Source organism: Acomys russatus, chromosome X, assembly GCF_903995435.1.
Source record: "Acomys russatus chromosome X, mAcoRus1.1, whole genome shotgun sequence".
Lineage (NCBI taxonomy): Eukaryota > Metazoa > Chordata > Mammalia > Rodentia > Muridae > Acomys > Acomys russatus.
The window spans coordinates 123,673,172-123,692,039 of NC_067169.1; the positions used below are offsets into that span (position 1 = coordinate 123,673,172).

The 18,868-nt window shown below is 39.9% G+C and overlaps 2 protein-coding genes across 2 annotated transcripts; one reads left to right on the forward strand and one right to left on the reverse strand.

Annotated features, from left to right (window-relative positions):
- Nucleotides 1-677: 677 nt before the first annotated feature.
- On the reverse strand, nucleotides 678-5,829 carry LOC127185531 (olfactory receptor 13H1-like). The gene is made up of 3 exons (XM_051141959.1): nucleotides 5,784-5,829; nucleotides 4,089-4,120; nucleotides 678-1,631 (listed from the first exon to the last, which is right to left on the reverse strand). Exons 1-3 carry the CDS (start codon nucleotides 5,827-5,829, stop codon nucleotides 678-680), a joined length of 1,032 nt encoding a protein of 343 aa, XP_050997916.1.
- Nucleotides 5,830-17,929: 12,100 nt separating this feature from the next.
- On the forward strand, nucleotides 17,930-18,868 carry LOC127185136 (olfactory receptor 10K1-like). Its single transcript, XM_051141696.1, has one exon. It carries the CDS (start codon nucleotides 17,930-17,932, stop codon nucleotides 18,866-18,868), a length of 939 nt encoding a protein of 312 aa, XP_050997653.1.

Sequence of the window (18,868 nt, forward strand, 5' to 3'; positions counted from 1 at the left end):
GTCTCCTAGACTGAGAAGGATCCAGTGGCATGGTGAGAGCCAGCTTGCCCATGTTCTATATTCTTTAGAACTACCAGGCTTGCAAATATGCCACAGTGCTCTCTAAGCAGCCAATTCAGAAGACTGTTGCCATCTGGGGACCATATCCCAAACAAATGGGCCACCTAAATGTTTGGTTTTCATTGTTACTGAAATTGTTCCTCTAAAAGCTGTTCAAATTTATATTTTACCTTTAATGGTATTTCCTTAAACCCTCATCAACACTAAATGTTTTCATTTTGTTAATATAAGTAAAAGTGTCACATATTATTCCTTAACTGTGAATGTTTATTTCTTTTTTACAGAATGGAGTGTTTTTTCCCTTTGGTCATTGTCCAACTAGAGTGTTTATTACCCATCTTAATTCTATGAGGTTTATATATAAAGACCATTGATCATTTTTTGTCATAAACTTGCAAACTTTGATGCTCAGGTGAACTCTGCATTTTAATTTTTGCTTAAGATGCTTGCAGCACGAAGCAGTTCTATATGTCTGTCATAAAATTTTTGTTTTTCTGTGTGACTTCAATTATTCAAAAGCTTTCCAAGTCTTTTCCCATTTTTAAGTGACAATCACAGATGTGGAGTTACCAGGAAAACTAAAACATCATCCAGCATGCTGTTGTGCACTTGAGGCATTAGGACTTGAGCCTACAAGTCACCCTCCTGAGGGCAGCTTTCACATCCTTATTTCTTAGGGTATAGATGAGTGGGTTTAGCATGGGGGTCACTGCTGCATAAAATATTGAGATAATTTTGTCTCCATTGTGGGATATTTTGCTCTGTGGTCTCACATAAATATATATTAGTGACCCAAAGTAGATAGTAACCACAATCAAGTGAGAGCCACAGGTAGAAAAGGCTTTAAGCCTGGCCTCAGTTGGGCGGATTCTTAAAACAGCCCTGAGGATACAAAGATAAGAGATAAGAATGAAAGTTAAAGGTACTGGCATTGAAATGACAGCACAAGCAATCATCATAATCTCTAAAGAAATAGTATTAGAACAGAGCAATTTGAAGATAGCTTGAACCTCACAGGAGAAGTGATTGACTGCATTATGCCCACAGAAACTGATTGGAAAGAGTAGAATGGGCAGAACAGTGAGAAGGAGGGCTGTCATCCAGGCAACCAAAGCCATAAAAATACATACTCGAGAAGACATGACCATGTTATACCTGAGTGGATTTGAAATAGCCACAAGTCTGTCATAAGCCATAATGGCAAGCAGAAAACATTCAGCTAGTGCCAAGAAGGCTCTGACAGCGAGCTGGGTAAAGCAGGAGCTGTAGGAGATGGTGGAGAAGTTGTACAATGAATTCACCATGATCAGGGGTACAGCACTGGTGGAAAACAGAAGATCCAGTAAAGACAAGTTACCAAGAAAGAAATACATTGGAGTGTGCAGTTGAGAGTTGCCTCCTACTAGGAAAATAATTAAACTGTTTCCTGCCAAAGTGACTATATAGAGAAACATCAGTGTCCAGAAGACAACACTCTGGGATGTGGGGTGTCTAGACAGTCCCACAAGAATGAATTCAGTCACTTTGGTATGGTTTCCGATTTCCTGATAATTCATTTCCTTTATCCACAGCTACAGGAGGGGATAGAAAACAGAAGAATAAGCTCTTTGTCAGAACATTCATTATATTACCATGTTGGTTAAAGCACAGCAACCACTGACACAAGTTTAAGCCACTAAACTGACAGAAGTCTCATCCTTGGTAGAAAAATAAAAAGACAGTCTTATAGTGAAAATGATCAAGATTTTCAGACTTGTGCAAAGACAAGTGTTTAAGGAAGAAACCCCAGATGACCCATTGTGCCTTCTGAACAACAAGCTCCCCATGAGCTTCCACTTCAAGCTGAATGAAGCCTGAGCACAAATGGAAACTAAGTGATTCAATTACTCAGGCACCAAAACTGATACTATGGCAGCACAGGATAGAGAAGAGGCAAATGGGGGAAAAATGGAAGATTGGCAGGTGGGGCTACTTAGGGGTAAGAGCCATTGAAGGCCTGGCATTCTGCACGCTTCTTCTCTCTTCAGGGTGCTTATATATTGGAAAGTGAATGGCAGTGACAGGCTGGGAAAACCTTAATTTGAGTTTTTTTTAATGTGCTGAAATATTTTATTTTTAAAAAGGAGATGTAAAAATAAGAGAGTAGCTCATGACCTACATTTCTCATTGCTGTGACAAAATACGTGACAAGAGTGTTTTTGTGGTGATTCTAAATCTTATCAAATTCACACTTAATACCAACCACCACACTTTTATCCTTTATTAATGCTGCACTCAAACACATTGCCACTGAGGCATATCCTTCCTCCTCTTGTCCTCCCTCATAGGTTCACCGCTATCTCATAATACAAAATACATTCAGTGTCTCCATAGTCTTTAACAGTCCTGTCACTGTCCAGAGTCTAGTCTTTTCTGAGATTCAACTTAACTGTAAACCCATAAAAATTCTACAATTTTAACATAGAAAGACACAGCGTACATGTTTTCATCCCCAAAGGGAAGAAATACAGCATAGCAAGGAAAGATTGGGTCAAAGTAAGGCCAAACCCAGCAGAGCAAACACCAAATGCTGTAACTCTATCTGTGGCATCTAGAGCTTATGATGCCATCCTCTGGGACAGGAAAAGCTTGAGTTGCCAGCCCTGTCCTTCCAGCTCTGAAGCCTGTAGTACATGTAACCCCTCTCCCAATTTGAGTTTTGTCCCAAATATTCTTTCTGCCTGACAAAACATAGGCTGATCTTCATTGCATTAAAATGATGAGATCTGAGATTTTGATCATTTTCAGCTTTTATCTGAAGCAACAACGACAGAATAAAAAGATGTTGACAACTTTTCATATGCCTAATAATTGTAGGGTTTTGAGATAAGAATGAGTGAGAAAAGTACTTACCCCAGTTCTAGAGAAACGAACCTGCCTCTCACTTTATCTGTGTTCCAAGACCTTTGAACAGCTTTGTCAAGAAAAGGGGTCCTCCTTGCCACCTCACGGCTGATGAGTCAAATCTGTGTCATATGATTCCTCACATTTTTCCAACTGCTCTCTCATCTTGTGGCTTGGATGCTCTGAGTAGTGACAGATCCTGAAGAAGCGTCCATCTCTTCTGCAGGACTTAGAAAATGGACCGAACAAAACAGGTACGCACAGTACATGTAGAGAAGAGAAGGTGACTCTCCTGTAAAATATTCCAGGGAGTCATTGTCATGTCCACTTGCAGTGCTCCGTGTCACAGAAGTGACAAACAAGAGGACTGAGGCTAGTATGGGGGATATCCTCAAAGACATGCCAAAGCTTCTGCCGCTAGGACAGTAGACCTCAAATATCTTTATCTCTCCCTCTAAAAAAATTTGGAAAGCTGTTCACACATAAGCATGGAAAGCTATTATTTGAATTTAAGTTTAGTTGCAAAGATAAAATTTCTTGCTTACTGCAAATACTCATAGTTTACGATTACCTCTGTATCAGTGTTCCTGAGAAAGGACTTGTTGACTATCAGCTGCCTTTAACCAGCACTAAGACCATCCAGCCTATCAAAGATCCTTGGCAGGGATGCTGCTGGTGCCTCCTGATGAAACGGTTGCTGCCATAGTCTCCAGCCCAGAACCCATCACTCATTTTGGAAGGTGCTCATTTTTTGTTGTCATCTCCAACCTCACACAGAGTTGTGTGTAACCCTTTCCTTGTCAAATCGTAGCATGATTTCCAAAATTCAACAATGTTTTAGATAGCTGTAAGGTCTTTACTTGCCTAAAGTATGGACTTTCAGTTCTCTGGAAGATAACCGCTGTCTCTCTGAAGGCAGTGTAGTAGAAAATGAACGTGGAGATACAGATGAGGATTTCTTCTTCCCCGTGGGCATAGGCTAAATTTCACTCTTTCCATAACTATTAACATTTCCCAATGAGTTGATGCCAAGATCTTGAGGTCCACCTGGGACAGGCACAAGGGACATCTCTCTCTAGATACAAGCTTGCTAAAAACCTCAGATGCCTGAGCTATGGAGAGAAAATAATCTGAATTCAAGTTACCCTATATCCCTCCCGCCTGTCAGCCTCATTGCCTAAAAGTCAGGGATACAGTGAAACCAGGTTAGGCAATATGAAGATCCAGTTGTCTTGGTACAACTGATGAACAATATCTGGCAAATATCCAGCTAGACTCACTTTAAGAAGAAAGACTTCCCAGTCTTATGACTTAAACTGTGGCATGACTTTCCAATATGCAATTAAGCTAAGGGTTTGTCTGTTTTGTTGATTGTAGGCTCAATTTTCTTAACAATTATTTCTATTATGAACTTATTAACTGAGAATACCTCACTTATAACCTGACATCAGTGATTATATTAAGAGATTCAGAGAAATCTAAGCGTACCATAAGGATTGCATATAATTCTGGTTTTTGAATGGAGGTAAATGGGCTTTTGATCACCTTAATCATTTTATCAGACTTATAACCAGCTATACCCATCTTATTTGCATCCATATGGAAGGTGGGTGCCCCTGGTATCAGTGTCCTTTTTACAATACTAGGAAGGATCCAATTAGTTCTTTTTATAAAGTGTATACATTTGCTTTTCTGGTATTTGTTATTAATTTGTCCCAAATAGTTACTACAAGCCCTTTGCCAGTCTTCGTTCATTATCCATAATGACATAACCTCAGCATTAGTAAGAGGCACTACAATTTCCCCTGAGTCTGTCCCTGACAGTTGACCCAATCTTATCCTTCCCTTTGTAATCAATTCAGAAATTTTTTCGATGTACATCTTCAACTTCTTACTTTATTTGCTAGGAAAACCCATTCCATAATTCTATCTTCCCTTTGCATAAAGAGCCCAGTAGGAGAATGTTTTGAAGGCAAAATAACCTGAATGCAACCAAGTTTTGGATCAATTCTATCCACATATGCCTTTTGAAGTCTTTGCTCTACCAAAATTAACTCCTTTTCTGCTTCAGCTGTTAGACACCTCAGACTGTTTAATGTGAATCCCCTTGTAATGTTTGAACTAAGTTACTTAACTCAAAGGTCCAATTGCAGGCCTTAACCAGTTAATGTCTCCCATTAATTTTTGAAAGTCATTTAGTGTTTGCAACTGATTTCTACAGATCTGTACCTTTTGGGGTCTAATTTTTTGTTCAGTTATCTTATAGCATAAATAGGTAATTGAATCTCCTCTTTGTATTTTTTCTACAGCAATCTGTAACCTCCAGCATGGCAGAATTCTTTGTACTTCTTTAAACATCTTTTCTAAAGTCCCCAAATCAGAATCAGCCAACAGAATATCATCCATGTAATGGTAAATGAAAGATTGAGGAAACTGCCTATGAATTATTTCTAATGGTTATTGCATGAAATTTTGGTATAAAGTGAGACTATTCAACATTCCCTGTGGGAGTACCTTCCAATGGTATCTCTTCATTGGACCACAACAGTAAATGACCCATTGTTTGGATTACCTTATTTACTGCTCTCAAATCTGTTATCATTCTCCAGCTGCCTGACTTCTTTTTTTAAACCACAAACACAGGGGAATTCCAAGGGCCAGTAGACTCTTCTATGTGCTGAGCCTCCAGCTGCTCTTGTACTGAATAGTGAAGCACCTGCCATTTTTCTTTTGTTAAGAGCCACTGCTCTTGCCACACAGGGCTGTTTGAAATCCACTTCAGGGGCAAGGCTGTTGGTACATCAGCAGTGGCGCCCATTATAAATTTGGATACTCTATACCTGAAAAGTGTAGTTCTGCATCACCCAGGCTTGAGTCAGCACTCATCTTTGACCCTCTGATTTCTAATATTAGGAGTTATTTAAAGCGTCCCACCAGCATCAATATCGCCCCTGTTTCAGTTCTATAAATAATTAAATATATATTATAATATATAGATAGTTAATTAAGAGTTACCAGTAGTAAATTCAGGAGTTTCTATATGCAGAAGTTGATTTTTTTTCAAAGAAGCAACTTTTTGTTTCATTGATTTGTTGTATTGTTCTCTTTGTTTCTATTTTATTGATTTCAGCCATCAGTTTGACTTTTTTCTGCATTCTACTCTTCTTAGGTGTTCAATTAATGTTCCCTTTTTTCAGATACCTCTAGTTTGTGTGCCAAGTCGACATAAGACTAGCCAGCACAGATTCCAAGTGCAGAAATCCCATGTGCTAGGCTCTGAGGTTGCTGTATGACCTTGTAGTTCTTTGGCTGACGGGATCCATCTTTTTTACTATAGTTGGATATTTGCCAGATATTGTTTCACTGTAGCCCTCACAGCTAATAACAGGGGTTATTTCAGTTTTCTTGTATCCGTTGAGACTTTCTTTCTGACTGAGTATGTGATCAATTTTGGAGATGGTTCTGTGAGGTGCTGAGAAGAAGATATATTCTTTTTTAAAAAATTTATTTATTTATTTATTTATTTATTAAGTATACAGTGTTTTGCCTGCATTTATACCAGAAGAGGGCACCAGATCTCATTAGAGATGGTTGTGAGCCACCATGTGGTTGCTGGGAATTGAACTCAGGACCTCTGGGAGAGCAGGCAGTGCTCTTAACCTCTGAGCCACCTCTCCAGCCCAGAAGATATATTCTTTTGTGTTTGGATGAAATGTTCTGTAGATATCTGTTAGGTCCATCTGGTTTATAACATCACTTAGCTCCAGCATTTCTCTGTTTAATTTTTGTCTGCATAACTGGTCCATTGGTGGGCAAGGAGACTGAAGTCTTCAACTATCAGTGTGTGAGGGTCAATGTGTGATAAAGCTGTAGCAGTGTTTTTTTTATTTACTTATAAACTTGGGTACCCATTTTGTGTGGTGCATAGATGTTAAGAATTGAAATATCATCTTAGTGGATTTTCCTCATCCCTTCCTCATCTCTTCATTAATTGTGGTTTGAAGTCTACTTTATTAGATATTAAAATGACTACACTAGATTGCTTCTTAGGTGTATTGGCTTAGAATACTCTTTTCCAACTCTTTACCCTGAGGTAATGTTTATACTTGATGTTGAGGTTGCTTCTTTTATGTGGTAAAAGATTTGGTTCGATTTTCATAGCTATTCTGCTAATCTGTGTCTTTTTATTGGGGAATTGAGGCCATTGATAATGAAGGATATCAATGTACAATGATTGTTAATTCCTATTATTTTGTTGTTGTTGTTGGTGATGGTGATGGTGTATGTGTGTTTGCACGTGTGCACACATGTACAAAATGCTTCTCTTCATTTGGTTTTGCTTATGTGAGATTATTCATTTCTCGTGTTTTCATGTGTGTATTTAACCTCCTTGGGTTGGAATTTTTCTTCTAGTATCTTCTGTAAGGCTTGATCTGTAGATAGATATTGCTTAAATTGGACTTTATTGTTGAATGTCATATTTTCTCCATTCATGGTAATTGAAAGTTTTGCTGGGTATAGTAGTCTGGTCTGGTGTTTGTGGTCTCTTAGATTCTCCAGTACATCTGTTCAGGCTCTTCTAGCTTTTAGAGTCTCCATTGAGAAATCATATGTAGTTCTAATATGTTTGCCTTTACATGATCTTTGGTCTTTACATGTTATTTTAGCTTTTAATATTCTTTGTTCTGTATTGTCAGTGTTTGATTATTATATGGTGAGGGGGCTTCCTTTTCTGGTCCAATCTATTTTGGTGTTCTATGTGCTTCTTGTACCTTTATAGGCGTCTCCTTCTTTAGGTTAGGAAATTTTTCTTCTAGGATTTTGTTGAAAATATTTTCTGGGCTTTTGATCTGGGATTCTTCTCCTTCCTCTATTCCTCTTATTCATAAGTTTGGTCTTTTCACAGTGTTCTGGATTTCCTGGATGCTCTGTGTTAGGAACTTTTCAGATTTAACATTTTGTTGACAAATGTATCTATTTCTTATGTCATATCTTCAATGCCTGAGATTCTTTATTCCATCTCTTGTATTCTGTTGGTGAAATGTGCCTCTGTAGCTCCTGTTTGCATTCCTAAAATTTCCCATTTCTTAATTCCCTCTGTTTATGTTCTCTTTATTGATTTTATTTCCTCCAATTGTTTGTGTTTTTCTGGACTTCCTTAACGGATCTATTAATTTCCTCTTTAAGGACCTCTATCATCTTCATAAAGTTGGATTTAAGGTTGTTTTCTTGTGTTTCAGCTGTTTTGGAATACCCAGGGTCTGTTGTAGTAGGATAGCTGAGCTCTGGTGGAGACATATTGGCCTGGATGTTGTTGATGGTGTTTTTATATTGGGTCTGTGGTGATTACAGGTCTAGGATTTGATTTCTGGGTTTGTTTTGGTTGGCTTGGAGCTTTGTTCCTTGGTTTGTTTGTTTGTTTTCTTTCTCAATTTTCAGAGACTGTGTTAGCTGAGTGTTGCCTATTTTACTGGCCTGTTCATATGGTATGTTCATGGGAGAATGCTTATTGATGTTAGATGCAGGGGAGGGGGCATTGGGGAAGATGGTCTGCTGGATCTACAGTGGGTGTGGATGGAAGAGGGCAGGGTACCCCTAGTTTCCTGTTGCAACACTAAGGACAACTCTGAGAATTGGGTCTGGAATAAAAGAGAGAATGGGGAAGGTACGCAGACAGCCTACCTGGTCTTCTGGCAGGCATGGCTCATGGCTGATCAATTTGGGGGTTATTACACATCAGTGAGTGAACATTTAATATTTGACAGATTTTGATGTCTCTCAATTTACTGCACTTAACTATTTAAGTCTGTGGTGTATTCATGGACAAAAGTTTATTCTTTAGTCTGCTTTCTCAACTCAATTGGAAATAGCCACCATTGCCAGTATATCTCACAAGAGCTTCTACAAGATCACACAAGTATTACTAGAATTTTCTAGAATAATAAAATTCAGTCTTTTAAGTTGTTCCAAATATGAATTCTTTCCCACCATAGATTTCCCTGGATTAACAGTAAAGTTCAAAATGAATACTATCTGAAAGTTTAAGTTCAATGACATTATGAAGGGGCTCAAAATATGTCTGTTAACCTTATTAGGTAAAACTGAAAGAGACTGAAACCCAAACTCAGCATCTTTTCAGTCTCAGATGGAAGTTCTGGGTAGTTTGTGGGGCCAGAGTTCTAAAACTTAAGCCATTATCCATGTTCATTCAGTGGCCCCTGATGAATTTTTATTGTTTTTCATTGTTTATTTATGACAAATATTCTTATTTACAATTACCTCCAGTCAGAAGTTTTGAACACTATGCATCCTGTCTTTACCAGTCATACAACAAAATCATCTGATTTATCCATCCTGTGAATGGCCCCGCTGATACCATCATTTCTAAACTGGCTATTTAATCTTGTTAATTTTTTCCATTAATTAATTTATTTAATCACTTTACAGCCTGATCAAAGCCCCTCCCTCCCTCCTCTCGACCCAGTCCCACCCTCATGCCCCTCCTTCCATTACCCCCTCCACTTATCCTCAAGCTCCCTATGGGTAACAAATCACCCAAACACTTCAAGTCCCAGCAAGAGTAAGCCCATCCTCTCCCACAGAGGCCAGAAAAAGCCAGCCCAGCTAGAAGAAAGATATCTAAAAGCAGGCAACATAGCCAGAGACAGCCTCTACTCCCATCATTAGGGGAGCCACATAAAGAACATGCTACACATCTGTTATATATGTGTAGGGGGTCTAGGTCTGGCCCATGCAAGCTCTTTGGTTGGTGGTTCAGTCTCTGTGTGAGCCCCCATGGGACCAGGTTAGTTGACTCTGTAGGTCTTCTTGTGGTGTCCTTGACCCCTCTGGTTCTCTCAATCTTTCCTCTCACTCTTCTACAAAACTCTTAAGCTCGTCCTATTTTCTGCTGTGGGTCTCTGCATCTGTTTCCATCTGCTGCTGGATGAAGCCTCTCAAAAGACAGTTATGCTAGGCTCCTGTCTGTAAGCATAGCAGAGTATCATTAATAGTTATCAAGAGTTGGCTCCTTCCCCTGGGCTGGGTCTCAAGTTGGGTCAGTCATTGGTTTGTCACTCCCTCAATCTCTGCTACATCTTTATCCCTACACTTCTTGTACATGAGACATATTTTAGGTCAAAGGTTTTATGGTGGCTTGGTATCCTCCACCTTCCCCTGGAGGTCCTACCTGGCTACAGGAGGTGGTGACTTCAGGCCCTATATCCCTTCCACTGATGATAGGAGTCTCAGCTAGGGTCACCCCCTAGACTCCTCGGAGCCTATCTTGTCCCAGAATGGCTCCTACTGATTTCCATTCTCTCTCCCAGTCCTCCCTGCTCAGCCCTCAGCCCCGAGCCCAACTCTCCCCACACGTGATCCCCACCCCTTCTTCCACCCAGTTACTTTCCTTCATCTATTTCAGATGTCTACTTTATCTTCCCTTCTGAGTGATATTCAAGCATCCTCTCTTGGACTCTCCTTGTTACTTAGCTTCTTTGGATGTGGGCATTGCAGCATGGCTATCCTGTACTTTATGACTAGTATCCACTTATGTGAGTATATACCATGTGTGTCTTCCTGGGTCTGGATTACCTCACTTAGGATGATCTTTTCTAGTTCCACCATTTGCCTGCAAATTTCAAGATTTCCTTGCTTTTAATAGCTGAGTAGTATTCCATTGTGTAAATGTACCACGGTTTCTTTATCCATTCTTCAGTTGGGGGACATGTAAGTTGTTTCCAGATTCTGGCCATTATGAATAAAGCTGCTGTGAACATAGTTGGGCAAGTGTCCTTGTGGTATGGTGAAGCATCTTTGTGTATATGCCCACGAGTGGTATAGCTGGGTCTTCAGGTATATCTATTCCCAATTTTTTGAGAAACCACCAGATTGATTTCCACAGATTGTACAAGTTTACACTCCTACCAGCAATGAAGAAGCGTTCTCCTTTCTCCACATCCTCACCAGCATGTGATGTTATTTGAGCTTTTTGATCCTAGCCACTCTGATGGGTATAACATGGCATCTCAGAATCATTTTGATTTACATTTCTATGATGACTAAGGATGTTGAACGTTTAAGTGCCTTTCAATATTCCTCTGTTGAGAATTTTCTGTTTAGATCTGTACCCCCTTTTCTTTCTTTCTGGCCTTAAATGATTTTTTTTATTATGTTTCTTTTTTAACATATACATTTATATTATTACAAGTGAATAAAATAAACTACATACAGCAGAAGAATCATGAGACTATCGTGAATTATATAAATGTTACATTCATAGTGATTTGACTATTGGTATTTGGCAAACTTGAAGTAAACATCTTTCCTATCTTGTTGGGTCTAAATTTCTGAGTGAAGATCAATATCTATCATATCTCATCTCTATTAACTTAAAACATCTATCTTGATCTAAAAACATCTTAAGCCCTAACCAACTAAGCTTAATTGTAAGACTAAACTATCTGGTCTTCAACCCCATCAGAGACTTGAGAAGGAATAAAACTTAAATACCTGAGTAAACCAGAAATGCCGGTCAGCAGCGTCCAAAATGAAAAATGACAGAGACAATTTACTGCCTGAACAGTCACCCAACACTCTCTATAACATTGGAGCATCATCTTCGGCCTTCGGGTTCACCATATAACAAGGACATTTGCTCAACTATGTTCATAGCAGCCTTGTTTGTGATAGCCAGAATCTGGAGACAACCTAGATGTTCTTCCACTGAAGAATGAATAAAGAAAGCATGGTTCATTTACACAATGGAATACTATTCAGCTACCAAAAACTAAGAAAAAAATGAAATTTGCAGGAAAATGGATGGAACTAGAGACAATCACCCCATTTCTTAATTGGGTTATTTGGTTTGTTTGTGTCTAATTTCTTGAGTTCTTGATATATTTTGGATATTAGCCCTCTATTGGATGTAAAGTTCATGAAAATCTCTTTTCATTCTGTAGGCTGCTGTTCTATTGACAGTGTTCTTTGTCTTATAAAAGCTTTTCAGTTCCATGAGGTCCCATTTATTGTCGATCTTAGAGCCTGAGCTGTTGGTGTTCTGTTTGGGAAGTTGTCTCTTGTGTCAATGAGTTCAAGGCTCTTTCCCCCTTCTTCTGACAGATTTAGTGTGTCTGTTTTTTATGTTGATGTTTTTAATCCACTTGGACTTTAGTTTTGTGCAGGGTGACAAAAATGGATCTATTTGCACTTTTCTACATGTAGACATCCAGTTAGACCAGCACCATTTGCTGAAGATGCTATCCTTTTTCTGTGTGGATTTGGCTTCTTTGTCAAAAATCAAGTGTCCATAGGTGTGTGGGATTATTTCTGGGTCTTTGATTAAATTCCATTGATCAACCTTTCTGTTTTCATGCCAATACCATGAGCTTTTTATTACTATTGCTCTGTAGTACAACTTGAAATTAGGGATGGTAATACCTGCAGAAGTTCTTTATTGTACAGGCTTGTTTTCACTATCCTGTTTTTTTTTTTTTTTCTATACAAGTTGAGGATTGCTCTTTCAAGGTCTGTGAAGAGTTGTGTTGGAATTTTAGTAGGAATTTCATTGAATCTGTAGATTGCTTTTGGTAGGATGGCCATTTTTACTATGTTATTTCTATAGATCCATGAACATGGGAGATATTTCCATCTTCTGATATCTTCTTCAACTTCTTTCTTCCAAGACTTGAAGTTCTTATCATACAGAACCTTATTAATTTAAGCCACACTAATCTGGATGGATGCGTGGTCCTTGGTACCAATCACATGGTTGTGTATGGAAGATTTCCATGGTACATATGGTCTACAAAGTCACCTGCATCATTCTGTATGTCCAAGCCATGCCTTCTACCTCCAAATCTAGTTCAAGAGCAGAAAGCTCCTGATGAATTTTATATTCTAACTCACTGGGACTTATTTTCACTGTTTCAGAACATCTAGCAATTTGCAAAGGCAGCAATCTCAGCATATTTTGTCTCATTTGAAGTGCCTTACTTTCAAGGCATTAAGTTTATACTTGAAACCTTTTCCTTTCCATTCCATTCTTTTAGGTCCATGTCCAATTATTGTGGGTATAAAATCTGCCTAAGAGTCCTACAGTCTCTGTGAACATATTCTGTCAGCTTCCAGGCCAGGTCATCCCTGTGGGTTTCAGCTGTTTGCTGGCTTAGCTTACAGGTATAGCCAACTTGTATCCCACAGGCCACATATGTTCCAGCAGAGCTATGATGTGGCCTATTACATTTGTAGATGGCAACATCATATCACAATGTTAAAAGAGTGGACACTCCTAGAAGTGGATCCAGTGATGCTGCAGCTGTCCCACATGATTTCTACATCCAAGGAAAATCATCACAGATATTCTCAAAGCACATTCCATGGGTGCTTAGAGCAATAAAGTTGTATCAAAGTAATTTTTGTTTTAGAAGCTGTGAGTTAGAGGAGGCAGAGACCAAGAGAGGAAGAAGAAAGTCAAAGAACCAAAAAAGTGCTATTTCCTTGGAATATTGAAAGTTCTTTTGAGAGTACAGGCAGAGATAGAAGCTATTAGAATGGTTCATAGAGGACTGTGCATGATTCTAAGTTCATAAGGGGTGTTTAGGTTCCATGTTTCTAGTTTTATAACATATAAATGGGGGCTTCTCCCTGATACTGTCTAAGCCAACACTTCTGTCCTCCCCAGCCCCAGGAGGTTATGCAGCTCTACTGTGCCATTGTCAAGGCTCTGTAATTCCTATTACCTGTGCTTTGTAATGATGGCTGCTATTTTGGAAGCTGAGAATATAGATTGAAAATAGAAGTTCTGAGAGAACTTTGATCTTCTTATCCATTCTAGAGCCATGAAACTCAGCAGAGCAGAAGGAAATACTTGTCAGGATATCAGTCTTAGGCTTCATTGCCCACTTTTGGCTTGAGCCAAAAAATTTTTCCTTCTTTTCAAATCAGTCCTGTTCACACTATGGTGATTGCCTAACAGTGGCTACAATTTCAGCAAATCTGACTTATAACCAACATTGCCATGATTTGTGGTGGAGCTGAGGTTTATAAATGAAACAATAGCCACTGAAGTTTGGACTTGAGCTCAGCTGGCTGTGTGACCTGGGGAAAGCAGTCCCCTTGGTGACTGGATCCCAGTACAGCCTCCTTTCTGACCTCTCCTAGGACTTTCTGAGTTCTGCCTTCACTGCTACTTAAAGCAAGTTACAAACTAAGGCAACTATTGTAAAGGCATACTCTTCCTAAGATGGAACATTCGTCCTAGACATATCAGCTATGCTTCCAAGGGCTGCTCTCTAAGTTTCAGACTAACAGTCTAGAAGCTACTCTCTGGGCTCTGGGAACCTGCACTTCCAGGTCAGAGCTATTTGTTTCCTCCAGTGCTCTTTGTTCTTTTCAGGTTGCACAACAGCAGGTGGTAAAGGGACGCTATCTGACAAGGCTGTTGTCCAGCGTTCCCCTACAAGCAAGCACAGATCTGGCCCTCCCAGGTAACGTAGGCTTCTTGTTCAGAGGTGATCGAGAGTGTGAAAAAAGATTAGGGGAAGATACCCTGGAAGCTTTCACAGTCTGGCAACTGATTTGTGCCCCGGAATGTGCTTTGTAGCATCAAATATAATAAGAGGAAAGAGAAACCCCTTCAATGATAAAGTTACAAAAGGCTGATTAGATCAATTTATTTTTATTACATTTTGTTTACACATTAATAAATTATAGCTCATTAATTTACAATGCAACAACTAGAAAAATAAAGTAACTGATAGGTGCTGACTAAAATACTCTTAGGCAAATTATTAATGGTTATATTATTATAAAAATATCAGTCAGGTTATATACCATGATCTCATTTAATATCTTAATGTGTAAGTGGTGCATATATACATATATACACATGTGAACATATACATGTCAGTGTATATGTCTGTCAGGATGTGTAGCTGTGTATGTATGTGTTAGTGTGTGTCTCTGTGTGTGTGTGTGTGTGTGTGTATGTAGACAGAATATTATGTATCCAAACCCAGTCTCTAAATCACTAATAGCTCAGGCTGGCTTTGAATTCCTGACCTTCCTGCCTAAGCTTCCCAAGTGCTCGGTTTAAAGTTACATGCCCCCATGACCTGCAAAATGAGTGTTTGCACGTACAAAACAAAACAGAAGGGAATGCCTCTCACTAAGAATGATTCTTCCTGGAGAGTAGAAGAGAAGGGGTAAAAAGTTTTACATAAACTTATCCTTCTTACTTTTAAATGTTTTGATCATATGCAATTTCTATCTTAAGAGTTTTTGTGTTTTCACTATTTTCAAGGTTTAGGCCCAATGAAAGAAAGATTCCCACCTCTCTGTTGTCACTGACATGGGAGTAAAAGAGTAGAAGAGAGTAAAGAGAGGCAAAGTTAAGGCCAGAAAAGACAGAAGCTGAACATACAGCAGGCGAGAGGCTGCGCCGAGTCCTAGACAGGGATAAAGTTCAAGCTACTTGGTTCCTGTTGGGAAAAGAGGCTGTTCACCTTGGCCTCTGCCAGTCTTTTCATCAGAGCTTTTGTGACTAGAGGTGGAGGAGATGCTGAAGAGGGAAGCTTGTACTAGAATGGACTCCATTAGGACAGAGAAATTTGAGCAAGGGCTTATTGTAATATCTGGAGCAGGGCCAGTGATCGGAGCAGGCTCAATGTGCGGATCACTCGGGAAAAGGCTGTGCAGTGCTCTGTTTTGAAGTGAAAAGTTGGCATGTTGATCTGTTCCATGTCCCTGTTAAGTAAAAACATAACAAACTCCTACTCAACATGGAGTGTAAGTGCTGTGGGAACTACAATTATAACCATCTATACCAGAGAAAGCTGTAATCAAAGTCAGTTTTCTGATTTCACTTGTACCACTTTGCGCCTCTCTGGTTCTAGTATAAATGTCACATTCCCCCCCAAATGAGCTCTCTAAGTAGTAATCCACTCCTATAATCTCCTTAATGCTTAAAATTTAAAAATTATAGTTATTAATTTTGTTTTATGTGTATGGGTGTTTTGTCTGCATGTATGTTTGTGTACCATGTACATGCCTCCTGGTGCCTACAGAGGCCAGAAGACAGCGCTATATTCCATAAAACGGGAGCTATGAATGGTTGTGAGTTGCCATGTGGATGCTAGGAATGAAACCTGGGTTTTCTACAAGAACAACAAATGCTCTTAATCTCTGAGTCATATCTTCAGCACCTCTTATTGATTCTGGATTTTCTGAATACCTAGGCCCCTTGGAAACCTTCCCCTTTCTCATTCCTGTGATGGAAGGGAGCATAGGAAGAAAACAGAAACTTTTTGCCTTGCTTTTTAAAATTTAATTTTATTAATTTACTCAGATTACAACACAATTGTTATCCCATCACTTGTATCCTCCTGTTCCTCCCTCCCTCCTGCTTTCATCCTATTCCCCTCCCCTAGGTCTATGACTGAGCGGGGGCCTCCTCCCCCACTATATGGTCATAGGCTATCAAGTCTCATCTTGGTAGCCTGCTTATTCTTCCTCTGAGTGTAACCAGGCCTCCCCACCAAGGGGAAGTGGTCAAATATGGGGCACCAGAGTTCATGTCAGAGTCAGTTCCCGCTCTCCACATAACTGTGGAGAATGTCCTGTCCATTGGGTAGATCAGAGTAGGGGTTCGATGTTTACTGCTTGTATTGTCCTTGGTTAGTGCAATAGTTTGAGCAGAGCCCCTGGGTCCTGATCCACCCATCATGATGTTCTTCTTGTAGGTTTCTAGGACCCTCTGGATCCTTTCATTTCCCCATCTCCTATATTTCTCTGACCTAGAGTCCCAGTAGGATGTCTTCACATCTATCCCACTTTCCTGGTAAGTGAAGACTTTCGTGAGACCTGCCTTTTGGGCTAGTGCCCAGTTATAAGTGAGTATATACCATGTGAGTCTTTCTGCTTCTGAGACTTTTGTTTCTATTTGGATCAAGAGAAGGAGAAAGTAAGTTTCTCTGAAGTCCAGGAAACACATCAGACAAGGCATTGCTCACTTAACCATCCACTGTCCCTGAGTCTGTTCCAGTCCTGTCTTATATACTCCCTGCTCCTACCATGGTCCAGACTTTTGCCCTCTGTTCTTCTCTAGGCCAGACCTGGTGTCAGCTGTGGAGCATGCAGAAATGAGAAATTGACATTTATTGAGAAACTCAAAAGGCGAGAAGGCTCATATGATTTGTTGATGCTCCTAATATGCACCAGCCATTGTTCGAGAAGCAGAAGCAGATACCATTCTCGTCATTCTAGGACTCACAGGCAGGGAACATAGACAATGAAACAATCAAAGAATTCTAGGAGTCAGTGGTAAACAACATGGTTTTGGAAGCCTTGAGGGCCGTGGGAGCATAAGGAAGAGGTTAGAGCAGACATCTATTAGAAGGGGACACAAAATTGGGAGTTTCTACAAATAGCTAAGACACAGGAAAGAAAGAAGCTTCTGCAAAGATTATGGCCTTCTTCTCTGGCGTCCTGTCACAGCCATTGGCTGCTGAAATCCTGGGAGTTAGGAGGTGGTAACAATAGAACTAATGTAAAAATTCAAAAGTATCTAAGATTAACTTCTTATATCTTCTTTTCCACAGGATTCTTTATATCACTTCCAACCAATAACTTTGTAGGCCCAGCCTCCATCCAAATCTTAATATATTCAGCTCAGCCTCTGCTCATATCTCAGACAACTCTTCAAACTGCAAATCATCTGCATTAGAAGCATTACCTTAAAGTCTAGGAAAAACAACGTTGTGTTTAGAAGCCACGTGTGTTGGTTGATCTTCACAGCTCCACAGATGAATTAAAGTCTTTCATTCTATTCGGAGGGGAGGATTTTAAGATCTGGTGAAATGAGAGCAAGGGTTATGCCTGGCAGACTAAATTCCCATGTATGAAAAGGGCTCTAGTCTGTCTCATGGCTAAGACAATTGTTAGAGAAATCATTTTTCCAATCCAATAGTTCTACAAAGGGAAATAAAAGATGGAAGCACTGAAGAAAAACCACACCTTAAGCTCTGAATTTATTATCTTAGGCTTTAGGGACCTGGCTGGACTACAAATCTTCTTTTTTGGACTCTTTCTAATTATGCATCTCATCACCTTAGCAGGCCACACAACTATTGTGCTAATCACTCTCATTGACACCTGCCTCCAGACACCCATGTATTTCTTCCTTCGAAACCTATCTGCCATTGAAATTTGCTACATATTAGTTATTGTCCCTAACATGCTGGCCAATTTCCTGTCTAAAAATCAGCGAATGCCCTTCCTGGGATGCGCTCTACAAATGCACCTCTTCATTGCTTTGGGTGGAGCAGAGTGTTTCCTCCTTGTTGCGATGGCTTATGACCGTTTTGTGGCCATCTGCAACCCCCTGCGTTACACACTCATCATCACCAGGGTCTTCTGTCTGCAGATGTTGGCTCTGGCATGCATCAGTGGTTTCACACTTTCACTCACCCTCACCACTCTGATATTTCTCCTGCCCTTTTGTCAGTCCCATGTCATCAACCATTTCTTCTGTGATATTCCTGCTGTTCTGTTTTTAGCCTGCTCTGACACACGGGCCAATGAGATTGCAGTCTTCCTTGTGTGCATGCTGATTCTGTTGATTCCCTTCTTGTTGATCCTGTTTTCCTATGGATTCATTATTGCCGCCATTCTTAGAATTCATTCAGCAGAAGGCAGAAGCAAAGCTTTCTCTACCTGTGCTGGCCACCTGCTGGTCTCCGTTATGCACTACGGCTGTGCAATATTCATCTACATTCGTCCCAAGTCCTGCTACACCCCGGAACAGGACAAAATTGTGTCCTTGATCTATACCAATGTAACCCCAATGCTCTACCCTATGATCTATAGCTTGAGGAACAAGGAAGTCAAAGGTGCCCTCAGGAGGCTCCTGGTGAGCCATAGCCGATAA